This window comes from Takifugu flavidus, chromosome 21 (assembly GCF_003711565.1).
Source record: "Takifugu flavidus isolate HTHZ2018 chromosome 21, ASM371156v2, whole genome shotgun sequence".
Classification (NCBI taxonomy): Eukaryota; Metazoa; Chordata; class Actinopteri; order Tetraodontiformes; family Tetraodontidae; genus Takifugu; species Takifugu flavidus.
In genome coordinates this window covers 8,841,094-8,862,085 of record NC_079540.1, presented here as the reverse complement: position 1 = coordinate 8,862,085, position 20,992 = coordinate 8,841,094, and the positions used below count along the sequence as shown (strand labels likewise).

The following is a 20,992-nucleotide window of genomic DNA, read 5'->3' as shown; positions in this document are numbered from 1 at the left end:
CACAGATTAGCACAGCGTCGCTGGGTGAAGCCAAAGGAAAGGGAACAGTGTGGTAATGGTCTGCGAGTGAGGTGAGAGGAAACGTGCAAAACGTAACAGTGATATGACGGAAGATCAGGGGATCGAACATGTTTTAAACAGAAGATTTATTACAGAATCCATCTTCAGCTACTTCAGCTGTTGTTTGTCCAGGTAGTGGTCAGATTTCCCTGCTATTCTGTGACAGTCTGAATGTATTTGTGCTTCATTATTGCACTGATGTGGAGGCAGTGACGTCAAATGCCTAAATACTCCTGGCTCCAAGCTAAAAATGTGCATCCGTTTCTAAAATAGACGATTTTTTTTTTAAAGTAAAAGAACTGTTTTTAGCAACACAATATCAAGCCAACCGCTTCATCCAGAACAATGACTCTATTTCAGGGTTAGTGAAATCGCAGCCATGACAACAGTGATAAGGGTGCAGATGCTATTTCAGATTTTTGGCTGATTTTGTTGATCTTAGACAAGAGAGCACATTTACCTTCTTGCATTAGTGCAAATAACCGCCGCCAACTGGAGGTTGGTCTGCAATGCCGTCACACGCTCCAGCTCCTGTCAACAAGGGAAAATGTCAAAGAGTCAACAGAGCATCTATTCGTATTCAAATACTCTTTAAGCAATGACACTGTCATTTATTAGAAATTACTAGTTTGTTTCAGGAGCAGAGATACTAAAAGCTCCTGATCCCAAAGACACTCTTCAGCTGTGAGAGAGTGCTGTAATTTAGAGGTAATGACCACCTGACCGAAGAACAGCAACAATGTCATCAAGGCATGAATCCTCGGTGTTATTTTCAGCATACACTGAAAAAAATGAGACAAAACAAAACCCATCCACTGGTCCTTGTTGGTGTCAGATCAGTGGTCTGTATGCTGCTATGCTATGCTAGCATGGTTCTGCGCTGTTTGAACACACACATCAGAGCTATCGATCAACTCTGTCAGCCCTTTCTCCATCCATCTGGCGTGTAAACTGGGGGGACATTTCAGACAGAGCTAAGCAGCAGTGTTTCCATACTCATGAGCAAGCTGTCAATGTCAGCCTCTCGTGAAATGTCTGTGAGACCACGGCATTTGGGATAAATCACCACAAGAAACGGGAAACACTAACAGTCACAGTCCAGTTTAAGGGCATGCATGATTTATTAGTGCATTCATTAATGCATTAAATTAAATCAAACATTTGTCTTCGTTGGACTGACTGTTATTAGAAATTGGATTCTGACAAGTTTAATTCCTCAAGTCCAGATTTTCAGTGAGCGTTTGCGGGGGTCACAAAACCAAACCCAAAAATATGGAGAGCTGAAGAATATGGACTGAAAAATGGTAATAAACAATTCCAAAGCAATCTACCAGGAGGGCAGTGGCCACTGTGCAACCCTTCTCTGGCTCCCTGCAAGTGCAAAGCCAGGCTAAAGGTCACTAGGGGGCAGTGTGGAGAGGCGGCCGCCAGCATGAGAAAGGTTAGTCACAGAGATGTGAATCACCTCAGATGCTCGCCGGGTCATCCTGTCAAGCTCTGGGGCATGGGAGTACATGGCTGCACGATTTGTGCGCCCGCCCGTGTGTCACACAATCTAAAGCAGATTGGAGTCAGAGAAAATCGGAATTTTGCTGGGAGGCTCTGTCTGTGACTGTTTTAAGAATATCGCACACATAAAGAAAATGGAGAAACTGGGGGGGGGGGGGGGGGGGGGTATAGCGTCATAAAATAGTTCAAGGCAAGAGTATCGAGTGGATTTCAACATGTAGTCCTGGAAAACCTGTTAAACTACAGTACTTCTGGCATTAAAGCCGTGAAAGTGGAAACCGAAGCGCCCCCTGGAAGCCCTCGGGGGCACGCCGAGACAAAGTAATGTGACGCTGCAGAGGGTCAATGGAAATGCCCCCTAAATCCCTGGCAAGGTCTACTAATAAGCTCTGCTGTCACTTTGCTTGAGCTGAGTCACGGAGGGTCGCGGGAACAATGACGAGATTATAATTCAGCGAATGACCTTCGGGCGGTCTCACATTTATGGTGATGGCGGCTCCATTTCAACGCACACTAAATCTGTTAAAGCCGTCGTTCATCTGGTTTATCTTGGTGGGATTAAGGCTGGACTGGCTCCGGGAGTGACACACGTAATGAGACGTGTTTGTTTGCTCTGTCCAACAAGTCAAAAGAGCAACGAGCCAACCCTCACGCTGAGGACGTTTATCACCGGGCGCCACTGGACGGAGCCTCAGATCAGCAATCAAATATAGACAGAAGTGCTCTTCTATTTATACCATTTGTAAAGACATAAATGAGCACTTGCGAGATGTTTTTGAAGGGTCTTAATGGCTGATGGCTCCCCAAGTGAGGCATATTTCATTCCGGTATTACAATACATGCTTCCATCAGTCATCTCCAGGAGTGCTTCACTGGACCCGTCCTGATTATTAAGCAGATTTAGACGTCTCCTTTTAGTGTGAATGGCAACACCTCCAGCATCTAATGGGAGAGTGCCACCAAAGAAAAGAAGCAAACAATAACTATGGACACGAAGGCTCCTGTTTTTTTTTTTCAAATGTTCCTGCAGTAATTTAAAAACAGCTGGAAAAAGTAGCTTCTTTACACTTTATTACATATCACAAAGCCACCAAAGAAGGGGTTTAATGGCCTGCCAGGATCGGGATGAAATTGTGATTGTTTTACCTAAAAGCAATCTGTGTTATCCCCCCGGGGGTTAGAGGCATGACAACACCACAAGAGATACATTTATCACAAAGGAAAACCGACCGGAATTCCATGCGTTATAAAATCAGGAGGAATTGTGAGCGGCGGAGCCCAGGAAAGGCGGAAGCAGGTGGTTATAAGCCTACCTTGACGTAAGCGGGCTGTTTCTCCAAGATGAGATCGGCAACCTTTTTAGAAACCTGCAAAGAAAAAAGGAAAACAAATCACTCCAAATAGCTTCCTGGTGATCTTACAGCTGAAGCCAAAGCAAGAGTAACCATCAATGACCAGCTTATTGGTCTTTACTCGGCTGTACGAGGCGTCACGTGCGCTTTATTCTCCCGTCCAAGCTGCGGTGAAAAGACAGCACGGTTTCTGCGAATGCGATTTTTGAAGAAATAAAACCGAGAAAAGTCACAGCTGCGACATCGACTGATGAACAAGGATAATGTATTCCAGAAAAGAATGAAGGCTACAAAGGCAATCATACCCTGATTGCGCGTTCCTGATCCTAATTCCATAATTGCAGCAAGCGTTCCGAAGGCCTCGTCGAAACACTCCAACGCCGATATAACCGTTGGGGTCACCTGCTGCTTCAACACGTGGATAGAGTAAATCATCTGGAAGGACCTCCTGCGGACCAAGCGCTCCCTTTCTACTCAGCCACAACTTCCCAAACTCAGCAGGGAATCTCACATCCGTTTGTATTCCTGCACGACCACCAGCGGGAACGCTCGTTTAACATTTTCTGTGCGTGTGCAAGGACCGGGGTACTTTAAGTATGCATGTGAAGACTGAACAGATGGCAAAAGCAGACATCAGGAACACAGGCATTACTTTTAGAACAAATGTCTATGATTTTAAAGTCAAATATTGGGTCTCTCTAGATTTTAGATGATGAGATGTGCTACATGAGTACAAGGAAGGAATCCATAAAGAAGGAAAAGGAGACACAACGTCTGCCTTTTATACCCTATCACGGCTGGAAATCACAGAAATGCCCGCTTTTCTGCCGCTTCTGATGCTTTATTTAACTTAAAATGCAGCATTTATGTGGAACCAGGCAAACCGAGGCCATACAAAAAGTCCTAGAACCTCCAGCTGACATGGACCACTGCAGGCTGCACATGGATAATAGGATTTAGAGAGAGAGACTGTGTCGCTCAAAATGCCGCCACGCTAATAACAGATGCAGATGTGCGTTGCCATGGTGATCTGCCTGAGGTACGAGTAGGTGTCTGGACCTTTCCTGTAAACGGCAGCACCTTCAAGGGTTTAGCCCGTAGAACTGCTTTAATCAACGAGGAAATATGAAAGATCGGAGCAAAAGAATGGACATCAAAGCGTGTGGAAGGCGTGTTGCAGCGTGCAGCTGTTCCCAGAGTCTCCCTGCGGAAGTCAGAACTGGACCGGCAGCAAACAGAGACGGAGAGCGGGACAACATCGCAGCAGGAGCAAAAGAACAGAGGTAAACAGAGGGTCAAGTACGTGCAGAGCACAAACCGTGGTAATTATTACCACTTTGATCTCTCTCACACACACACACACACACACACACACACACACACACACACACACACACACACACACACACACACCCAAGACCACAAATCTAACAGTATCTATCTAACAGTAACCAACTGACTGTGTGTGTGTGTGTGTGTGTTGTGTGTGTGTGTGTGTGTGTGTGTGTGTGTGCCACATAAACACCACAGCAGCAGTAAGCTACAGTGAAGCTTCATACTAATTAGGCTACCTTACTGGTAAATGCCTTTAAACATTTTAAACAGCATCTTTAAGGCGGAGGTCGACCTCTGTCGATGTACTGACAACTCTTTAATGTAAATCGACAGCTCTGTGGCCGAGGGTACGTGTCAGAACACACACGGGGCAGGTGTGACAGGATGAGAGGGAAACAGATGGGGCAATGTCCAGAAATAAAATAATAAAAATCAAACCGCAGGAATGGGGAGAAAGGAACGGGTGGGTGCAGAGGCTTGTCAAAAAAGAAGGTAAAAGAAGAAAATATGGAGGGGGAAAAGAAATGCGCTCTGTTCTATAAATACACACTGTTGACAGGCCACAATCTGACTGACAGGACAACAGCAGACGGTGAATAAAGCCTTCTTCCCTGGGCTATAGGAGGAAATCACAGACACTGGCGTCACGCAACGGCATCATCAGACAGCCGTCTGTGTGTGTGTGTGTGTGTGTGTGTGTGTGTGTGTTGTGTGTGTGTGTGTGTGTGTGTGTGTGTGTGTGTGAGACATAGGGAGATACTTACTGCTGCCTGTTGCCTCTTTAGCTTGTCTCTGTATTCTTCTAACTCCTGCAGGTTCAGCTCAGGTGGGAGTTTCTATAAACACACACAAGCGTGCACACACACACACACACACACACACACACCTTGTTTATAATGCAGCCTCCCACACAGATGACAGCACCTGAAACACTCGTCTACATCCACAAACAGGCCATGAAAAGTCTCCCGTAACGCTGTGGATTTCTTCACCACATGAGCTTCAACATAACGAAAAAAACACACAAACAAACAAAAAAATCAGTGCTGGTGTGTGAGGATACGTCTGCCACCCCAGTTTGAGTAAATGATACAAAGATGAGCGTTCCCAAATGTCCGGCTGTAGCTCTTCCAGCTTTCAAAAAGACAAAAATACCTTCCACCAGATCACAAGACTGATTAGTGCCGAAGTAAGATGTTATTTGGTAAACAGCAAACAAATTCTAAAAGGGAAGGATGATATTAAATCTGTGGCCTGAAGGATGATGGGTAATTAGTTTCCCCTTCACTGAAAGTCTCATTTCAGATGGTGCAGCAATACCAAGATAAATCTAATGAGATTTCACACCTTTCCTCTGTTGAGTGGATTCAATCCATCAATCCGGGTGTCGGCGGGCGTGCCGGCGTCCCAGCAGAGGGGCTCAGGTGAGACAGAGCTTTCACGCTGCCAGTCAGACGGGCTCTACGCCGCCACCAGCCACTTAGTCTTGCATTAAAAATGCATTATTTCTGCTATCAGATCTGAAGACGCGGTGCGGTTGCCGCGGTGATTCGCTCGCGGAGTGGGCGTGGGAACGCCGGAGCAAGTGATCGTTTTACGATTGAGCGGCGCCGCTCGGTCAATAAGGTATTTACGCGGGGAGCGGCTGACCTCCAGTTCGTGCTGCACCATGTCGAAGGCGTCGTTGGAAAAGTAGACCTCCTCGATGCTGTCGATGATCTCCTGCTCCGCCTGCGGGTCGATGGGCTGCTCCCTCAGCTCCCGTAACTCCTCCTGCGAGGGGGCAAGCGTATCCGTGAGCAGGCCAACGGGAATGAAGATGGACAACAACAAACAGCTCGGGAGCACTGGGACGCAGGGTAATAGAAAACATAAAAAAAAATCCCTATTTTCCAAGCAATAAAACAAGAAGCATGACCCTGTTATGAAAATAAATGACAAAAGGGATGCAGCAAACGCAGAAATAAATGGAGAGAAAGGGAAAGAATAAAGGCCAGGAATGATAGAATTAGAGGAAGAGGTAGTAGAGAAAAGTTAAAGGGCAAGGCCAAGGGCGTGGGCTGTAGGCGGGGAGGGGGGGGGAGAATAACATTGAGTGAGGGCAAAAGAAATGGAGAAGAAACAACAGTTTGGAAGGAGATTTCAGCTTGTTTCGTCGGTGTCACGGGGGGGCGAAGTGGTCTTTGGAGGAAAGATGAGAGGAAGACTGAAGCGCCACAGAGGTTTCCCTTCAGAGCATCTCTGAGAAACATCAGAGCCTCATCGATTAACATGCTGAGCATCAGTGGAAGCTTAATGCTGCTGGGAGTCTTTTAGATGGAGCGTTTTGAGCCCGCGTTCCTAATGAGCCCAGATGATGTCAAAGGCAAAGCAGCCACACAGTGCTTGAGCTTCATTGTGGGGTCACACTTGATGAATATGAAAGAAGCCGGCGTCAGCGAGGACCCACAGTGTTCGCAGTTCTTCAGCTGACAGCAGAGCGGGAGAAGGACACGCGTGGAGAACCGGCACGTGTGACTTGGGATGGCCTCACACGCATCATGTGGCAGAATCAGGCTGACGCAATATTGCCTACAAACAATATGACCTGGCTTCGTTGATATTGAAATGTTTTCTTCAGGTCCTTCCTCGTGTTTAGGTTTGAGGGTTTAAGGTAATGCTGAGTCTCCCAACTTCATGGTGAGGGATTAACAGACTGAGGCGTCAGCACATTAAAGCCTAATGGCGCCAAAAATAGACAGCAGGCTTGGGAAGGTGGCGATCAAGGAATTATGGGATAAACGTGGACCTGTAATGCATGCTTCATTAAAGAACGGTGTGCAAATCCCTACTTGAGACCATCTAAGCCTCCATCAGATAAAAGACACCGATCCAGGAGACCTTGTTACACACCTGCCTGACCGCAAACACATTCCCAGCTACTATCAGCAAACAGCTCGGCGAGAGGATCCGGCGCGTCAGCCATCCATGCAACCGAATCTGAGGAGAGGAGGGAAGCCGACTGACATTCCCAGGAGGAAATCCTTCCGCGGGAGTCATTTCAACGTCTGCAGACAAGTGTAGCCTCTTTTAATTCAATTGCACGAATGGACTCGCTTTAATATGCTCGGATTTTTGAAAGGCAAATGGAGGCAAGAGGAATAAAGCCGGGAGTGTGTGTGTGTGTGTGTGTGTGTGTGTGTGTGTGTGTGTGTGTGTGTGTGTGAGGCAGGTAAAGAAAAGTGCGCCGCAGCCCTGGAGGAAGTGTGTGGGTGAGGCTGGAAAGGAGGGGAGAAGGCAGAGATCGCGCTCTGCCGTCAATAGCGTGGGTGGCAAATCAGATCAAATGAGAGGCAAAGTGAAAACGGGGAGTGCGGGATGGGCTGGGGGGGGGGGGGGGGGGGGGGGGGCGGATGACTCATTTGTTAGTGAAAGTTAGAGCAGACAGGGAAAAGGGACGGAGAGGAATTGGGTGGAACAAAAGACAGTGGTGCAGAACCAATCCAAGAAGGTCGGCTCGTTCTCTCCATCCACCCGTCTGTCCGGCTGCCACCTGCCACGACTGAGGGAACGCTCCCCGTCCTCACGCCCTGTCCTCTGACCCCCCCACACCCGTGCACGCATCGCTCGCTCCAGGCCTTGATCACATTTCAATGTGAGAGGATGAGGGGCGGGGGGGAAAAAATGAATGCAACTCTCGTTCTGATCCGGAAATTAGAAAAAAATCCGCTCGGTGGGATGAACCTTATCAAAGAATCACGGTAAATATTTGTCAGACTGAAAAAACAAACAAACACAAAGACCCCCCCCCCCTCCCACCCCCTAAATAGAGCCCCTGAATAAAGGTGTGCAATAACACAGGGGCTGCGATAAAACGCCAGCGGGAACAAACAACACAAAGCCGCCGGAAACCATTTCACCTCCTCTCATTTATTAGAATCAATCAAACCCAGTAATCAGCTTTGGATATTTATATTTATTCACACTGGGTGTATAAAGTGTATACTTGCGTATCCGAATCTGCTCCAGAGCAAAGATTTAAAACACAAAACAGCTCTTTCATCAGCTGTCTTTGGGGACATTAGGACATAATCAAAGGTAAACGCAATATCTGCTGCCAGCTGCTGGGTTAACAGATACTGAGTTTTCACTTAGTGGAGTGTGATTATTTTTCCGCATCCCCAGCTGAATAGCAATGAAGCTGGATGGAGATGCGTCTGCCTCCTTTTGATGTGTTTATCTTATGGTTTCTGCACAAACACGACGGCTTTAGAACTCTTAATGAGTTACCACTGGCCATAAGACGCGTGAACTGTCAAAGTCAGTCGCGTCCCACCTCAGGAGATCCAGGATGAGCTGCATCACAGCTTCCACACAGCTGAAAATACGTCCTGTTCACTCTGAGGGCGCGTCACTGGAAGAGGGTGGGCCTGTACTGCCCCCTACTGGCCGGGTGTGCTAACTGCAGAGACGCGTCTGTGGAAATGAACTAAATATTTTCATGGAAGATGTGGAAAAATTAACATATCTACAGAAAACATTCCACATTCCTCCCAAATACTCATTCTGATGTATTCTTGACTGAAGACAGGTAATGGAACTGAATAATTGTTGGGGGATAAAAGGACAGAAATTCTGAAAATACCCATGAGGATTCACACTGAGGATCACGATCACTTAGTGTAGCTTAGTATTTTTATTATTTCCAGCATTTTTCCACATTCTGTATTATCTCTCAAAGGTACTAAACTGTCTTCAAACCAATTTTTAAAAAATTATAAATCATTCATAGAAAACTGTTGATATATTTAGTGTTTGTTTCCAGGCCTAATCCAAAGCTCTTATATATTCTCATGTATATAATAATACCAATATGAGAATGTTACATGTTAGAGGAGGACTTATTCACCTTGCTTTAAAGCATTTGTACACTATACAAGGCCCAAGCCTATGTGGCTCCTAATTCCTTTTCCTAAAAACACCTAAAATTAGACCTATGATCACATTTTCTGGCTGCAAAACTAATTCACAAGCATTGGCCCTGTGAGGGCTGTATGACATTTTAGCTGCCTTCAAGCTTTAATTTCTACTAGGGAAATAAAGAATTAAATTAATTCATGATTATTGTCAGGTCGGCTGGTTTTCCTCACTGACATGTCGTGTTGTTGTGACAGAAATAATGGTGCAATACAGTCCAAAATTGATAGAGAATGATTCATCATGGCTTCTAGACAATCTTCAGTATCCCAAATCACAATGTAAAAATGATGAAATCCAACATTTAATTAAAGGAAAAGCAGCTAAGTGTTAGGTGACCTGGCCCACCCAAATATAACATCCAATCCAAATAGCGTACCCAGATACGTTGGGAGAAGGTCACCAAGACCAGGCAAAGTCACAGCAAAGGCAGCCTGACATTGCACAATCAGCTCTGCACAAACCGAATTTACATGTGACAACGAAATTGCTTCCTGTGACTAAGCATGACAGATTGGGAGGACAAATGCAGCCATCAGGCCCAACCATTAAGATACTGTTACAAGGAAAAAACTACAAACTACTCTCATATCTCCGGAGTCTTCATTTCACAGGTAGCAGACTTTTAATTAGACCTAAAATATTTTCCTTGGTCAGTAACAGTATCGCTTTTTGTATCACTTATTTGACATATTACATCAGTAACAATCATTCAGCACAATAATCAGCACGTTACAATGACGAATATTTACTTAATTTACTACTTAATCAAGTTCTTTGATGCACAATAATTGTGGTTCAATAAAAACTATTACTGTGAATGCACGAGTGTTGTACCACTACTAGGACGTGGTCAAAATGATTGACTTTCAGTTGACTTTAGTTCTGCTTTACCTTACTCGGGATCCTGAAGTTTTCCACTGGACTCAGGTCTGCCATGCTTTCCTGGGGGCTTTTCAGACCCTGTCAAAACATGTCAAAGTCAGATCCGAATAATGAAAATTGCATCGGGGTCTGTTTCTGGTCACGTCTCGCAGTGCTAATGTCCGTCAACGAACGTCTGTAAAGAGCAGCGTAGCAGAAAGTGGAACAGCAGACTCTTGAAAGTGATGCAGAGTTGCCTTGTTTTCTGATCAGGGTAAACAGACAGTTGCCCTAATGCCCTCTGTCCTTGTGATTAACCCACAAATCGCAAATGGTTCACAGGCATAATGAGATATCTGCTGCTATGCAGAGGAATTTACAGTACCGCTGGATGAACTGAATGGGAAGGGGAAATGCAGCAAAACTGTCAAATTAGCCATTTAGCTTAGCTAGCTAGCTGTCAAGCTAGCTACCCGGAGTATATTACGAGAAAAAAGGAGCCCGCAGCTTTGTTTTTGTTGCTCACCTGCCGGGTCATGAGAGACTTGATCTTCTGCATTCTAAATCGAACTTGTCTCGTAGCGTAAAGTAAGTCTAAAATTTCAAGGTCTGTTTTTTTGTCAACGATACGCCTCCATCACTACAAGAAGGAAGCCATAGTTGATTATCACGTGACTGGAATGGCAACGGGAATGATTCAAAGCTTTCTGGGAAATGTAGTGTTTAATTTCACACGTGGCGTAAAATGTGGATAGATGAGTTGTTGTAACTTTTATTAAATGTCAATAGGGTTTGTTCTATTATTTTATTGCACATTAGTGTACTAAAAGGGTAGCTTTAAATATCTTTATGTTTATTTATTTTATTTGTTTCCCATGTTTTCTCATAGTCACAGAGAAAGAGTATCTTGTAAGAGTGTTATGTTATTATGTCATGGCAGCTATTGGTGTCATAGATCCATCACTGTGAAGCAATTAGACCAGGCTCTGCTCAACATCCTGCACAGTACCTAACCTTTGCTTTGTAAAGGCCATCTGGGGTATTATTCCAGGAACCTTTTGGTTAAAGGAAAGCAGCCAGCACTGTCAGCTCTACTTCCTGGCAAATGACGCCTCAGGTTATTTCCCAGTCAAATGACAATGAGGTCAATATTTTGAGGTAACATTAGTGTTTTTAGTCAGCCTCCCTTCAAATATGACACAGAACTGATCCCAACCCTTACATAGAACTGCAGCTATAAAGATGTAACACACCCCTCTTCATTAAAAACATGAAACTGATCCTGAATTTACAAGATTAGATCATCACGGAACTGATTCACAATATACATTTTTGCCTGTAGTTGAGGTTGTTGTTTGCACTATAGAAATGTTTTATGTGCATATGAGCTTCCTACACAGCCTTCAACGTAGGCTGGGACGCATTTGCATTCCAGGCGAACAGATTGTGAGAAATCAGATCTTAACCATCACCTGTACTGTACATGTGTCGCTCTAAATATATTTTCATGACATATTGCATTCATTTACACATTACCACAGACCTGCAGCTACCAGCATCTATTTAACTGAATTAATGTCATTCTAGATATAAAACACATCTCCATTATTGACTTTTTCAAAAGCACCTTTCTTCATGTTTGTGAATCCATTCTAGTCCTTCTCCTTTGTCTTTCACACACAACCAGGACAGCACAGATTTTTATCTGCTTGGGACAGGGTGGCAGGTGGACGCCGCTCCGCCACACGCTGAACCCTCCATCTGCTGCTGCCTCGTTCCGTATCGTGAGAAACACAGGGCATAGAAAAGCACGAGAAACACACACCCAAAACAAGCAAAATGGCTTCTGGAGCAACAAATTTTCCACCAACACAAAGAATGACAAATGTCAAGTCTGGGTCATTGTCCTTTTATATAGATCTTTTTTTTTTTAACAAAATACAAAACAGACAAGTGATAAGAAACTGTACAATAGCTTCTGAATAACAATTATTTTCTTTTGTATCAGCATTTCATCGCAACCACAGTGAGCAGAAGAAATGCTGCATTTATGGAAACTGTCTTTTTGGAATAAGCAGATCTGATTTAAACATAGAAAAGCAACCGGTATAAAGCATCTGCAGCATAATTCATGTACATTATTTACAGATTCATATCACACAAGAACGTCCATGGTAACACTTGTCACATTTTTTTTCAGCAAGAACGTTAGATTATATATTTGCGAATGGGATAATACAATATATGCATTATAAATTAGGAAAAAAGGAACAGAATAAATACTAATCACTATTTGAGGAGGGCAGAAAAGGGGAAAAATGTGCTGAGAGCCGTTCCATTTTAATAAAAACAGGTCACACATCACACACAGTGATAAAGTTCTGCCCCAAACTCTGGACTTTAACAGTGCACGATGTGGTCTGTGTTCACACCTCCCCTTCACCCCTTGTGCAAAAAAACGGCCACCCAAAGCGGCGTTCGAAGAGAATAAAGCTACACGAGAAAGTTCAAGTGAAATGACCTCAAGTTAAACACCAACTCAGCTACTTCAGCAAACTGTGACACGGCATCTCGGGAACGTGTCTTATAACGTCGTAGATGGTGGTGTGCATGTCCTGGGCCGACTCCAGACGGGCCAGGGATCTGCACGAGGCCTGCGGGGGCAGACACGGGAAAATTCAAACGCAACTCTGCGCAAGCAGCTTCAGCAGAAAAGCATGCAAATCTGTCTGGGTGCACAGCACGGCTGACGCTCTACCTGCGCCGACTCCATTTTGCCAGGAATGGAGACGAACTCGTAAATGCCAAAGTCTTCGGTGGCGTCTTCGTGACCTGTCGGGGCGCAGATTCAATAAAACAAGACAACAACAACAAAGCCGAGATCTGGAGGAAATCAGCGAGGGATACTGACAAAACAGCAAATATGAAATTTAAATGTAAAAACTGAAAGTCTTATAGTGCCACCCTGTTAGCTCAGACAGCTGAAACCATCTGACGTCTTCTAATACCTCACCTGAACGATGCGGCCGTTTGTGGTCTGAAAGAGGCCTGTTGATAACAACCAGAAAAAAACTGTTAGATAAAATACAGGATTCAAAGAGAACAGGAAGGGTATGTCACATAAAACAGTTCTCATATTTAAGTATCTTACCTGTTATAGATGCTCATAAGCACTGGTAATAACAGAGAGAGAAAGAGGAACAATTCATGATGTACATTTAAAATATGACCTCATTTTATGTAAATATTTACAGACTATTGACGTTCACAAATGACAGTTTTTCTTCGCATAAACCCAAAGGGAGCTGGCGTCACTATCTAAGACATAAATCTAAGTTCATCGCCATCATATATGCATTCATATACTTCTTAAGTATGTTTGTGTAATTGCTCTCCCTGCCAGAAGAGGGCGCTATCATTTTGTAGCTTTTTATGGACATATAGGCTGTGTCTAAAACCACGCACTCGATCCCTGCAGTAAATTACTGAGTGACCTCACCAAGGTCAGTTTAAATACTGATTAGCATCGCGTGCGACCGCAAAGGATGATGGGATACATTGCTTGGTTGGGGAGCCTCAATTGTCCTCTACCTTTCTCATGAATTATGGGACACACTAAGTGCACTATAGAGGGTCTAGGGGGTGGTTTGGAACACAGCAGTAGACTATGGAGCTAGGAAACGTTGAGTTTTGTACACAGATGATCACACACAGATACGTGGACTTAATATTCGATCAGAGCATCAGAATAGCGCCGCTGACCCACCTCTCTTTGGGTGGCAGGTTCTCCTAATGAGGAACAGGAGCATACAGCCGATGACGAACAAAGAGCAGACAGTAATGGCTGTCAGGAAGGACATGGAGTTGTCCTCTTGGACATGTTTCTCTTTCCCTGCAAGCATAAATGGACACGGAGCCTGAGACTCACCCGGCATGCTGTGCCCCATTAGAAAACCCGACATTCCTATCAGTCATTGCTATTTGTTAGCATGCTATAGGCTAATTAATGTACATTTGATTTCAGCCTGTGGCTTAGCTTAAAAAAAAGACATATTTTGATGCCAATTACATCACTATCGTGCTGCTGGCTCGGTACACATCATTTTAAACGACTGCCCGTGTCAGCGGCAGCCATCGGGGAGCCTTTCTACGTATCGCCAAGACAACATATCAATGTCACATTCAGCACACAGAAACTGCAGATGCTATAAAACTTAGTCAACAAGCACAACAGCTGTTATCCGCTGTTGACTTTCCCAGTCACTGGGCTATATCACAGACAACAGCCAGTGGCGCCTAGCAACAGAGATAAATGCTTCATAAACGCCAGGTACGATATATTCATGTTATATTAAACCTTGGACCGTTGCCACGCCAACAGCGGCATTATAGCCTAATCCTCGTCGCAATGGCTCATAAGCCTCCTCTGCTTTTGGAATCAGCCACTGTTTACCGTGCGCTTGTCTCACAGGATTCCCAAAATCCACCCACGCTCCACCCTCTGCCCACCTGTCCCTAAGCTGGCCACGACCAGCGTGAACTGGGCCTCGTCCTGCTTCTTCGTCACGTTGTTGAAGGCGCGGCACAGGTACTCCTCAGCCTGGGCCAGCTTGTAGGAGCGCACCTCCAGCCGGGGGCCCTCGGTGACCACCTGCGTGACGTTGTGGCTCTTGGTGATCCAGACGTAGCTGTTGGGCGGGTTGGAGTCGGCCTGGCAGTCAAAGAAGACCAGCTCTCCGGGGTTGATGGTGAACACCTCCCCGGTCCGCAGGCCCTGGACCGAGTTCACCTCCAGGTTGTAGGGGCCGTCTGTAGGTCAAAAAGTGGGTCAGAGAAACTATGAGTTCATATCCAGGAAAAAGCTTTAGATTTATTGCCTCCTGGCAACAAACTTGTCTCGTTTTTTTTTTTGCATGATGTGACTGTGGTGACAAAACAGTCTCATGGGGCCCAGATTTGTGAATCCCGGTATCGAGGCTGGAGCGTCGCCGCGTCATTACACACATTGGACGAGAGCAGAAGACCTTGAGTGGTGAAACTGACGGCGGCATTCGCAGCAGCTGTTACACAAACGCTACTAAATGCTAACACAGACATGTGCAAACAGAAATGAAGATCATTTGCTTAGTTATTAACACGCCCTTTGTTTGTCGAGCGCTTCAGAGGAGCCGCGCAGTTCGTCAACCAAAGGTTCGCAGGAGTTTGGGAGAAACTGCAAATGCTCAACGGCCTGTTCGCTCCACTTAGACAAGACCCTGTGATATCGTTCTGCACCCATGCAAATAAATCTGACATTTGCGTATCATCTAATCTCACCAGCAGGTCCAGAACATCTGGACCACCAAAAATGGATCTGACTCACAGTAGACGGTGAGTTCTGCCGCCCTGCTGCTGCGGCCGGCGGGGCTGCTGACAGGGTTGCTGGCCACGCAGCTGTAGGAGCCTCTGTCCTCTTTCTTCACGGGGCCGATGAATAAAGTTGAGTTGTCTTCGGAGAAGCGGTGTCTGTCACTGGGGCCCAGCGCCACGCCGTCTCTCCGCCACAGAAACCTGACCCTTGTTCCTCTCTCAACAGCACAGGACCAGGTTACGTTCGCCTGGTCCTCCACCACGGCGTGCAGCGGGCTCCTCGCCAGGACCGGAACGGACACGGGGACTGTGGGAGACAAAGGAGGAGTGTTGGTCAGTGGAGGGGTCCGTAGCCCAGGACAGGCTGTCTTGGTGGGGAAGGACGCTCACCGTCCACCGTCACGTGCACGGTTCTTTCTTCTTTGGTGACCAGTCCGGTCTTGTTGTGGAACTCCATGTTGAGGTTCAGGTGGTAGTCCCCCTCATCCTCCAGCCTCAGCTTTTTGATGGTCAGCGAAACATTGGGCGCCCTAAAGATGAGGCGTTCGCGGTACGTCATGTCGGTGATGGTGGAGTCCTTGTTGAATGTCACCAGCGTTACTCTGACGCCACTGGAGCTGGTGTGGGACCAGGTTCCCTGGATCTCCGCCTCATCCAGCAGGAAGTGAGTCTCGACAGTCAAGTGCAGGGGCTTCCCTTCAATCCCACGATGCACTGATGAAGGGATACGGATGAACTCGCAGACGGTTTCTGGGGAAACAGACAGAAACTTCACGGTCATCTGCATTTAGATTAATGTCAAACATAATTTGGGCTTGTTCGTGTTTGCTTTAGTGGAATCTTTAATGAAAAATAAAGACTAGCACCAAGCCAGCATGTCTACTATACCTGTGAAGGACGGAGGAACAAATGGGATAACTGCAGATTTGAGAAGAAAATAATCCAGGATGATGGAAAGTGGAGGAAAAGAAGAGGACTAAAGGCAATTGGAGGAGGTGTGCTTCTGCCTAGCTCATGCATTAGCCTGCTCCGCTAACAAAAATCACTCAGAATGACATAAAAACTGACAGACTCATTAGAATCATGGGACTCTCCAGAGTAGGAGCTAAAATACCAACAACTCATGGTCTCATAGTAGAAGGTAAATGTTCTCTGGGAGCCTGGAGGAACGAGCATGCAGGACAGCTGGCGAGCACAGAGGAGGGACAGTCCTGGTCCAGGTCATCTTAGCCCAGCAGGCTGCACTAAAACTAGATACCCCGACTACCTTTACTCGTTTTTGTTTATGGGATTTTTGTTCAGGAGTTAATTTACAGTTCGGCTTCAGTAAAAGTGGGATGAAAACAGGAGGATCGGCAGCTGAGCTCAGTACGAACCCCAAATTTATGAGCTCCGTCCCCGACTCTCCCCACACAAGCTAGCATGACGTGATCAGACGGTGTTTTAATGGCCGTCAGTTTCCCCGGCGATCATTCTGTCCACAACAAAGGTGCAACGGGGAGGGGAAGACGTTCGATGGTTAGCTTCTCAACAATGGTAACCTTTCCTGAGGGTCATTTTAGAGCTGACCACATAAATCTGTTTTCAGTTCCTCTTCAGATGTAAAAGGAAGAAGGCATTTATAACCAGCAGATTTTGCCCGTTTAAAAACCACCAATGGTCCGTTTTATTTTGGGAGGCCACTCTGCGGCCCCTCAGAGACAAATGCCAACGTTTTCATTTTTCCATATTTAATTTATTCCGAATTATCTGCTGATCTGTATCCTTCTCTTGACACATCGCAGTTCCTGAAACTGTGAGTTAATATTGACCCAACTCAGCGCAGTGTCATTGTTGTCAGACAAGGATGAGGTCTCGCTGGTCCCGACTTGTCCTAAAACAAACACGCAGGCCTTCTGCACCAACTACAACACTTGTTGATTTATTATTCCAGCTCTGCTGTCTGACAGGGTTTTGGTCGTCTCTAAACCCCAAACTTTGCACTCTAAGTTTAGCGACTCGGTCCCACTTTTTACAGTCTTTCAGCCTTTCACCGCGTAGCTCCGCAAGAACTTCGAACGCTCGAGCGTTTTTGGACGTTGGAGCTAAAAGTAGGCAGTTTCTCAGTGCCAGGGTTGTTGTTGTGCGGCAGCATGTGAGTAGGAAGTGTTACTGTTAAATAACCAGCACTACTACAGCCTCTCACTTGTGTCCTTTTGTGTTTTAGCAGTTAAAAAACACCACACACACACACACGCACGCACACACACACACGCCTCCTGGAGCTCACGCTGCTGAGATCCGTTTTATTCTCTCGCAAATAGCTAAGTTGGACTTCAACGGGCACCCCGTTACTCGAGATGGTGGTCTGACCGGTGCTTCCTCCTGGGGGGACATCCAGACGGTGTCAGCGGGGCCCCTGGTGACTGCAGCCGGTGTCACCCGCCACAATAGAACCACTGTGGGCCTGCTGTTACGTCTTCAATAATAAATGCAGCACAGAAGCTCCTTCAACGACTTCCACTCGCATGAGCCCCGAGGCCACTATGTGTGTGTGTGTGTGTGTGTGTGTGTGTGTGTGTGTGTGTGTGTGTGTGTCAGTAGCAGGAGTGTGCCTCTGTTTACACCAGCTGAGATGTGGAGAAAAGGCAAAACGAGGCGGAGTGTGCCGGGCCCGCTCCCTCGCTGTTGACCCCAAACACCGGCGGTATTGTGGCGATGCAGAGCAGGTTACACCAACAATGGCTCCCCGGGTGAGTGGGCATCCGCGGCAGAGCGACGTGCGCGCGCTCGCACGTTCAAACAACCGTGTGCGGTCACTCACGAGCACCTGCCCTCTTATCACCCTCAGAGACAACATCCAAGGTATTTGGACAATAAATAAAGCGCCTCCGTGCGTGTCAAAGCACCTCTATCCAGTTTGGGACAAGTGGAGGGAAGAAGTTGATGATACAAACACCAAAACAGGAGACGGGTTTCAGAGACGGGCCGATTTCTCCTGTTCGTTTGGTCCGGAATCAGCCAGCTACTCCTTTTTTTTACACTTTATTCACAGGCAATGACACAGCACAAGCTAATCTGAGATCGCACGGTGGCGACTATGGAAAGAACATGCAAAAGCCCAAAGTCGGGAAAAAAAGAGGAAGCAGTCCAGGTCCAAAAGGTTGCGTTAACGTCAAGTGGAAAATGAGAACCTGGATGTTTCAGATGGTTGTGAGCATTTTTGTTTTTGCAAAAGAAACACAAAAAAAAGAACAAAACACTGCTTTGGTCAACTGTTTCACCTCACCAACCACGCAGCAACACGGCAACCATAGAAACTGCACACACACACACACACACACACACACACACACGCACACTCACATTCATGCACTCAGACGTCCCAGGACAGGTTAACCCTCACCTGTTAGGATGAAGAGCACAGAGCAGAAGCAAAGCAACGTTCCTCCTGTGGCCCCCATGGCATCTTATCCTCAAGGGGTGTGTGGCACTTGTGACAGGGAGTGAAGGATGTAAGGAAGGAGAGGAGGCGTCGGAGGGAAGGAGGTGGAGGTGGAGGAGGAGAAAACTGTGACTGGCTGTGGTGACAGCATTTGCCAGGGAAATGAGAGGAGCTGGCTTTAGGCTGCAGCCAGGCCCCTCCCATGTGACACCAGAGGGAAGAAGAGGTCCACCTGGCTGAGAGGCAGCACCGTGCTGCGCGAGCACGCACACACACACACACACGCACACACACGCACACACACTCATGGGGCCTCCGGTCACACTCTATGATGAAGGAACTGAGACGTAGAAGTGTAAGAGGAGAGCTGAGAGGAGAATGGGAACTGTTTCTCTGCATTAGAATACGCCGGCTGTCTCCTGCTTCGGTCCCTCAGGCTGTGAAAACGGGGAGGAAGAAAAAAGCTTTCGATGTCTCGGCTTGGTTAAGTTTCAGGTCTCTGTCACTGCGAAGTTTTCGGTCTGTCGTCATCTCGAAACAAAGCCAGGGAGACTAAAGTGAGAGCGAGGGAGGGGTTTTGCTCTGAACGCCTTCTGGATGAGAAAAAGAACAGAAATCTGCACACGGGTGGGGATTTTTTTAGAGAAATATCACTTCTCAATTTGACTGCTGGCACTATAATTATCTCAAACGTCCTCTAGTTCCCTTTTGTTCCGTTGTGCAAAGGATAGTTGTGCTACCAGAAGACTTAACTCAGAAGACCTACTTCAGACATTTAATAAAACTAGGTCGTTACATTATTGAATTAACTACATGAATGTATGTAATAATAGTTACAATTAAACAGGTGTTGCAGAAGAAATTATTACTAATGAGTTTAAACCAAGAGGTTACGTGAAGCAGGAGGTTCCCAGAAGAAAGCTATCAGGGATATTTTATTGGAGGCATGAGGAAGACTTGGGAAGAGGGGAGATGAAAGGAAATCGGCCACAAAGCGTCACATGCTGGAGATGGAGCGGCGATGGCGAAGCCTCGGTGAAGCGGCCGTTTCAGCTTCTTTCTGCACGGTTGTCCTCTGGAAGGATGTGGTGAAAGTGAACTGTGCACGGGATGAATCGGACCATTGTGCTGGTGTAAATGAGAGCCCAGCGTGGAGATGGCACCATTGACAACGACCCCCAAAAATGTAACTAATGGGATTCCAACAGCTGGACCGTAATTGGTGATCAGAATTTACTGGCCAACGCGAAAAAATGAAATGTTATTAGTCTTTTCCCCACGTGTTTCCTCTCAATGCAGAGCTACCTTTTTACCGTTAGAGGGCGCCAGTGCACCATCTTTTACAAACAGCAGCACGCGGCAGCACAAACATTTGTGCAGGTATTGGCTGATTTTTAGAGCCCTAAATGTTACAAGGCTGATCAAAACCTGTTAATCAGACACATTTTTCTCTACTATAGCTTTAACTACCCTCTTTTTTTACCCCCTCACATCCCAAACTGTTCTGTTGCTATTGTTTGGTTACAGGAAGTAAGAGTGAACCTATAAAAATATGTCTAAAGGGAGTGATTTATCCTGGTTTCTCATTGTTTGCTTTAATTTGACGTGGGGCAACAGTGTGTGGATTCCTACTGTCATTTCCAATTTAAAGCTCCCCCAGTCAGTTGTTGGATTGGGGAGAGGCTGGAGGAAGTGCGACAACCCACGCAGAAAAGGCCTCGCAACACAGATTTCATGGTTTTTAATGTTTTAATTCATTTTTTTGTGTGTGACAGTTTTTAGCTGTTCTGATGACATTTATGTTGGGTTTGACTTGGAAATGAAAACCAAAACTATTCTAGTTTTAACTTAATTCCTCACCCTAAAATTAAATCACAGAGTTCTGGGGACCAATGCTCTATCCCAGCTCTCTCACCCTCTCTCTCTCTCTGTCTCTCTCTCTCTCTGTCTCTCTCTCTCTCTCTCTCTCTCTCTCCCCTCTCTCTCTCCCCCTCTCTCTCTCTCCCTCCCTCTCTCTCTCACCCTCTCTCTCTCGCTCTCTCTCTCTCTCTCCTCTCCCTCTCTCTCTCTCTCTCTCCCCTCTCTCTCTCTCTCTCTCGCTCTCTCTCTCTCTCTCCTCTCTCTCCCTCCTCTCTCTCTCTCT

General features: G+C 46.3%; 2 protein-coding genes across 5 annotated transcripts in view; both read right to left on the bottom strand.

Annotated features, from left to right (window-relative positions):
* vps50 (VPS50 EARP/GARPII complex subunit) overlaps positions 1 to 10,753 on the bottom strand; it is a 47,971-nt gene extending 37,218 nt beyond the window's left edge. For all 4 annotated transcript variants that reach the window (XR_008947935.1, XM_057020443.1, XM_057020445.1 and 1 more), the window contains exons 1-6: positions 10,603 to 10,753; positions 10,107 to 10,175; positions 5,907 to 6,029; positions 5,021 to 5,092; positions 2,883 to 2,936; positions 521 to 591 (exon numbers count right to left, since the gene is read on the bottom strand). Coding sequence is in view for 3 of the 4 variants with exons in the window: in XM_057020443.1 (XP_056876423.1) it covers positions 521 to 591; positions 2,883 to 2,936; positions 5,021 to 5,092; positions 5,907 to 6,029; positions 10,107 to 10,175; positions 10,603 to 10,635 (422 nt within the window). In the remaining variant the exon portion in view is untranslated. The remainder of the gene's footprint in view (positions 1 to 520; positions 592 to 2,882; positions 2,937 to 5,020; positions 5,093 to 5,906; positions 6,030 to 10,106; positions 10,176 to 10,602) is intronic.
* A 1,216-nt stretch (positions 10,754 to 11,969) lies between these two features.
* On the bottom strand, positions 11,970 to 19,019 carry hepacam2 (HEPACAM family member 2). The gene is made up of 9 exons (XM_057020959.1): positions 18,811 to 19,019; positions 15,816 to 16,175; positions 15,439 to 15,732; positions 14,586 to 14,885; positions 13,843 to 13,968; positions 13,228 to 13,249; positions 13,090 to 13,124; positions 12,835 to 12,908; positions 11,970 to 12,730 (listed from the first exon to the last, which is right to left on the bottom strand). The coding sequence occupies exons 1-9, from the start codon at positions 18,866 to 18,868 to the stop codon at positions 12,620 to 12,622; spliced, it is 1,380 nt and encodes a 459-aa protein (XP_056876939.1). The 5' UTR covers positions 18,869 to 19,019; the 3' UTR covers positions 11,970 to 12,619.
* Between the last annotated feature and the right edge of the window lie 1,973 nt (positions 19,020 to 20,992).

Bases quoted from the DNA above. Each gene is read 5' to 3' on its own strand.
- hepacam2 (XM_057020959.1), bottom strand. From the start codon at position 18,868: ATGGGGGCCACAGGAGGAACGTTGCTTTGCTTCTGCTCTGTGCTCTTC. The intron at 14,886-15,438 runs GTGAGTCAGATC...TTTGACCTACAG, and splicing joins GGCAGAACTCACCGTCTACT to ACGGCCCCTACAACCTGGAG. The intron at 13,125-13,227 runs GTAAGATACTTA...TGTTATCAACAG, and splicing joins CTTATGAGCATCTATAACAG to GCCTCTTTCAGACCACAAAC.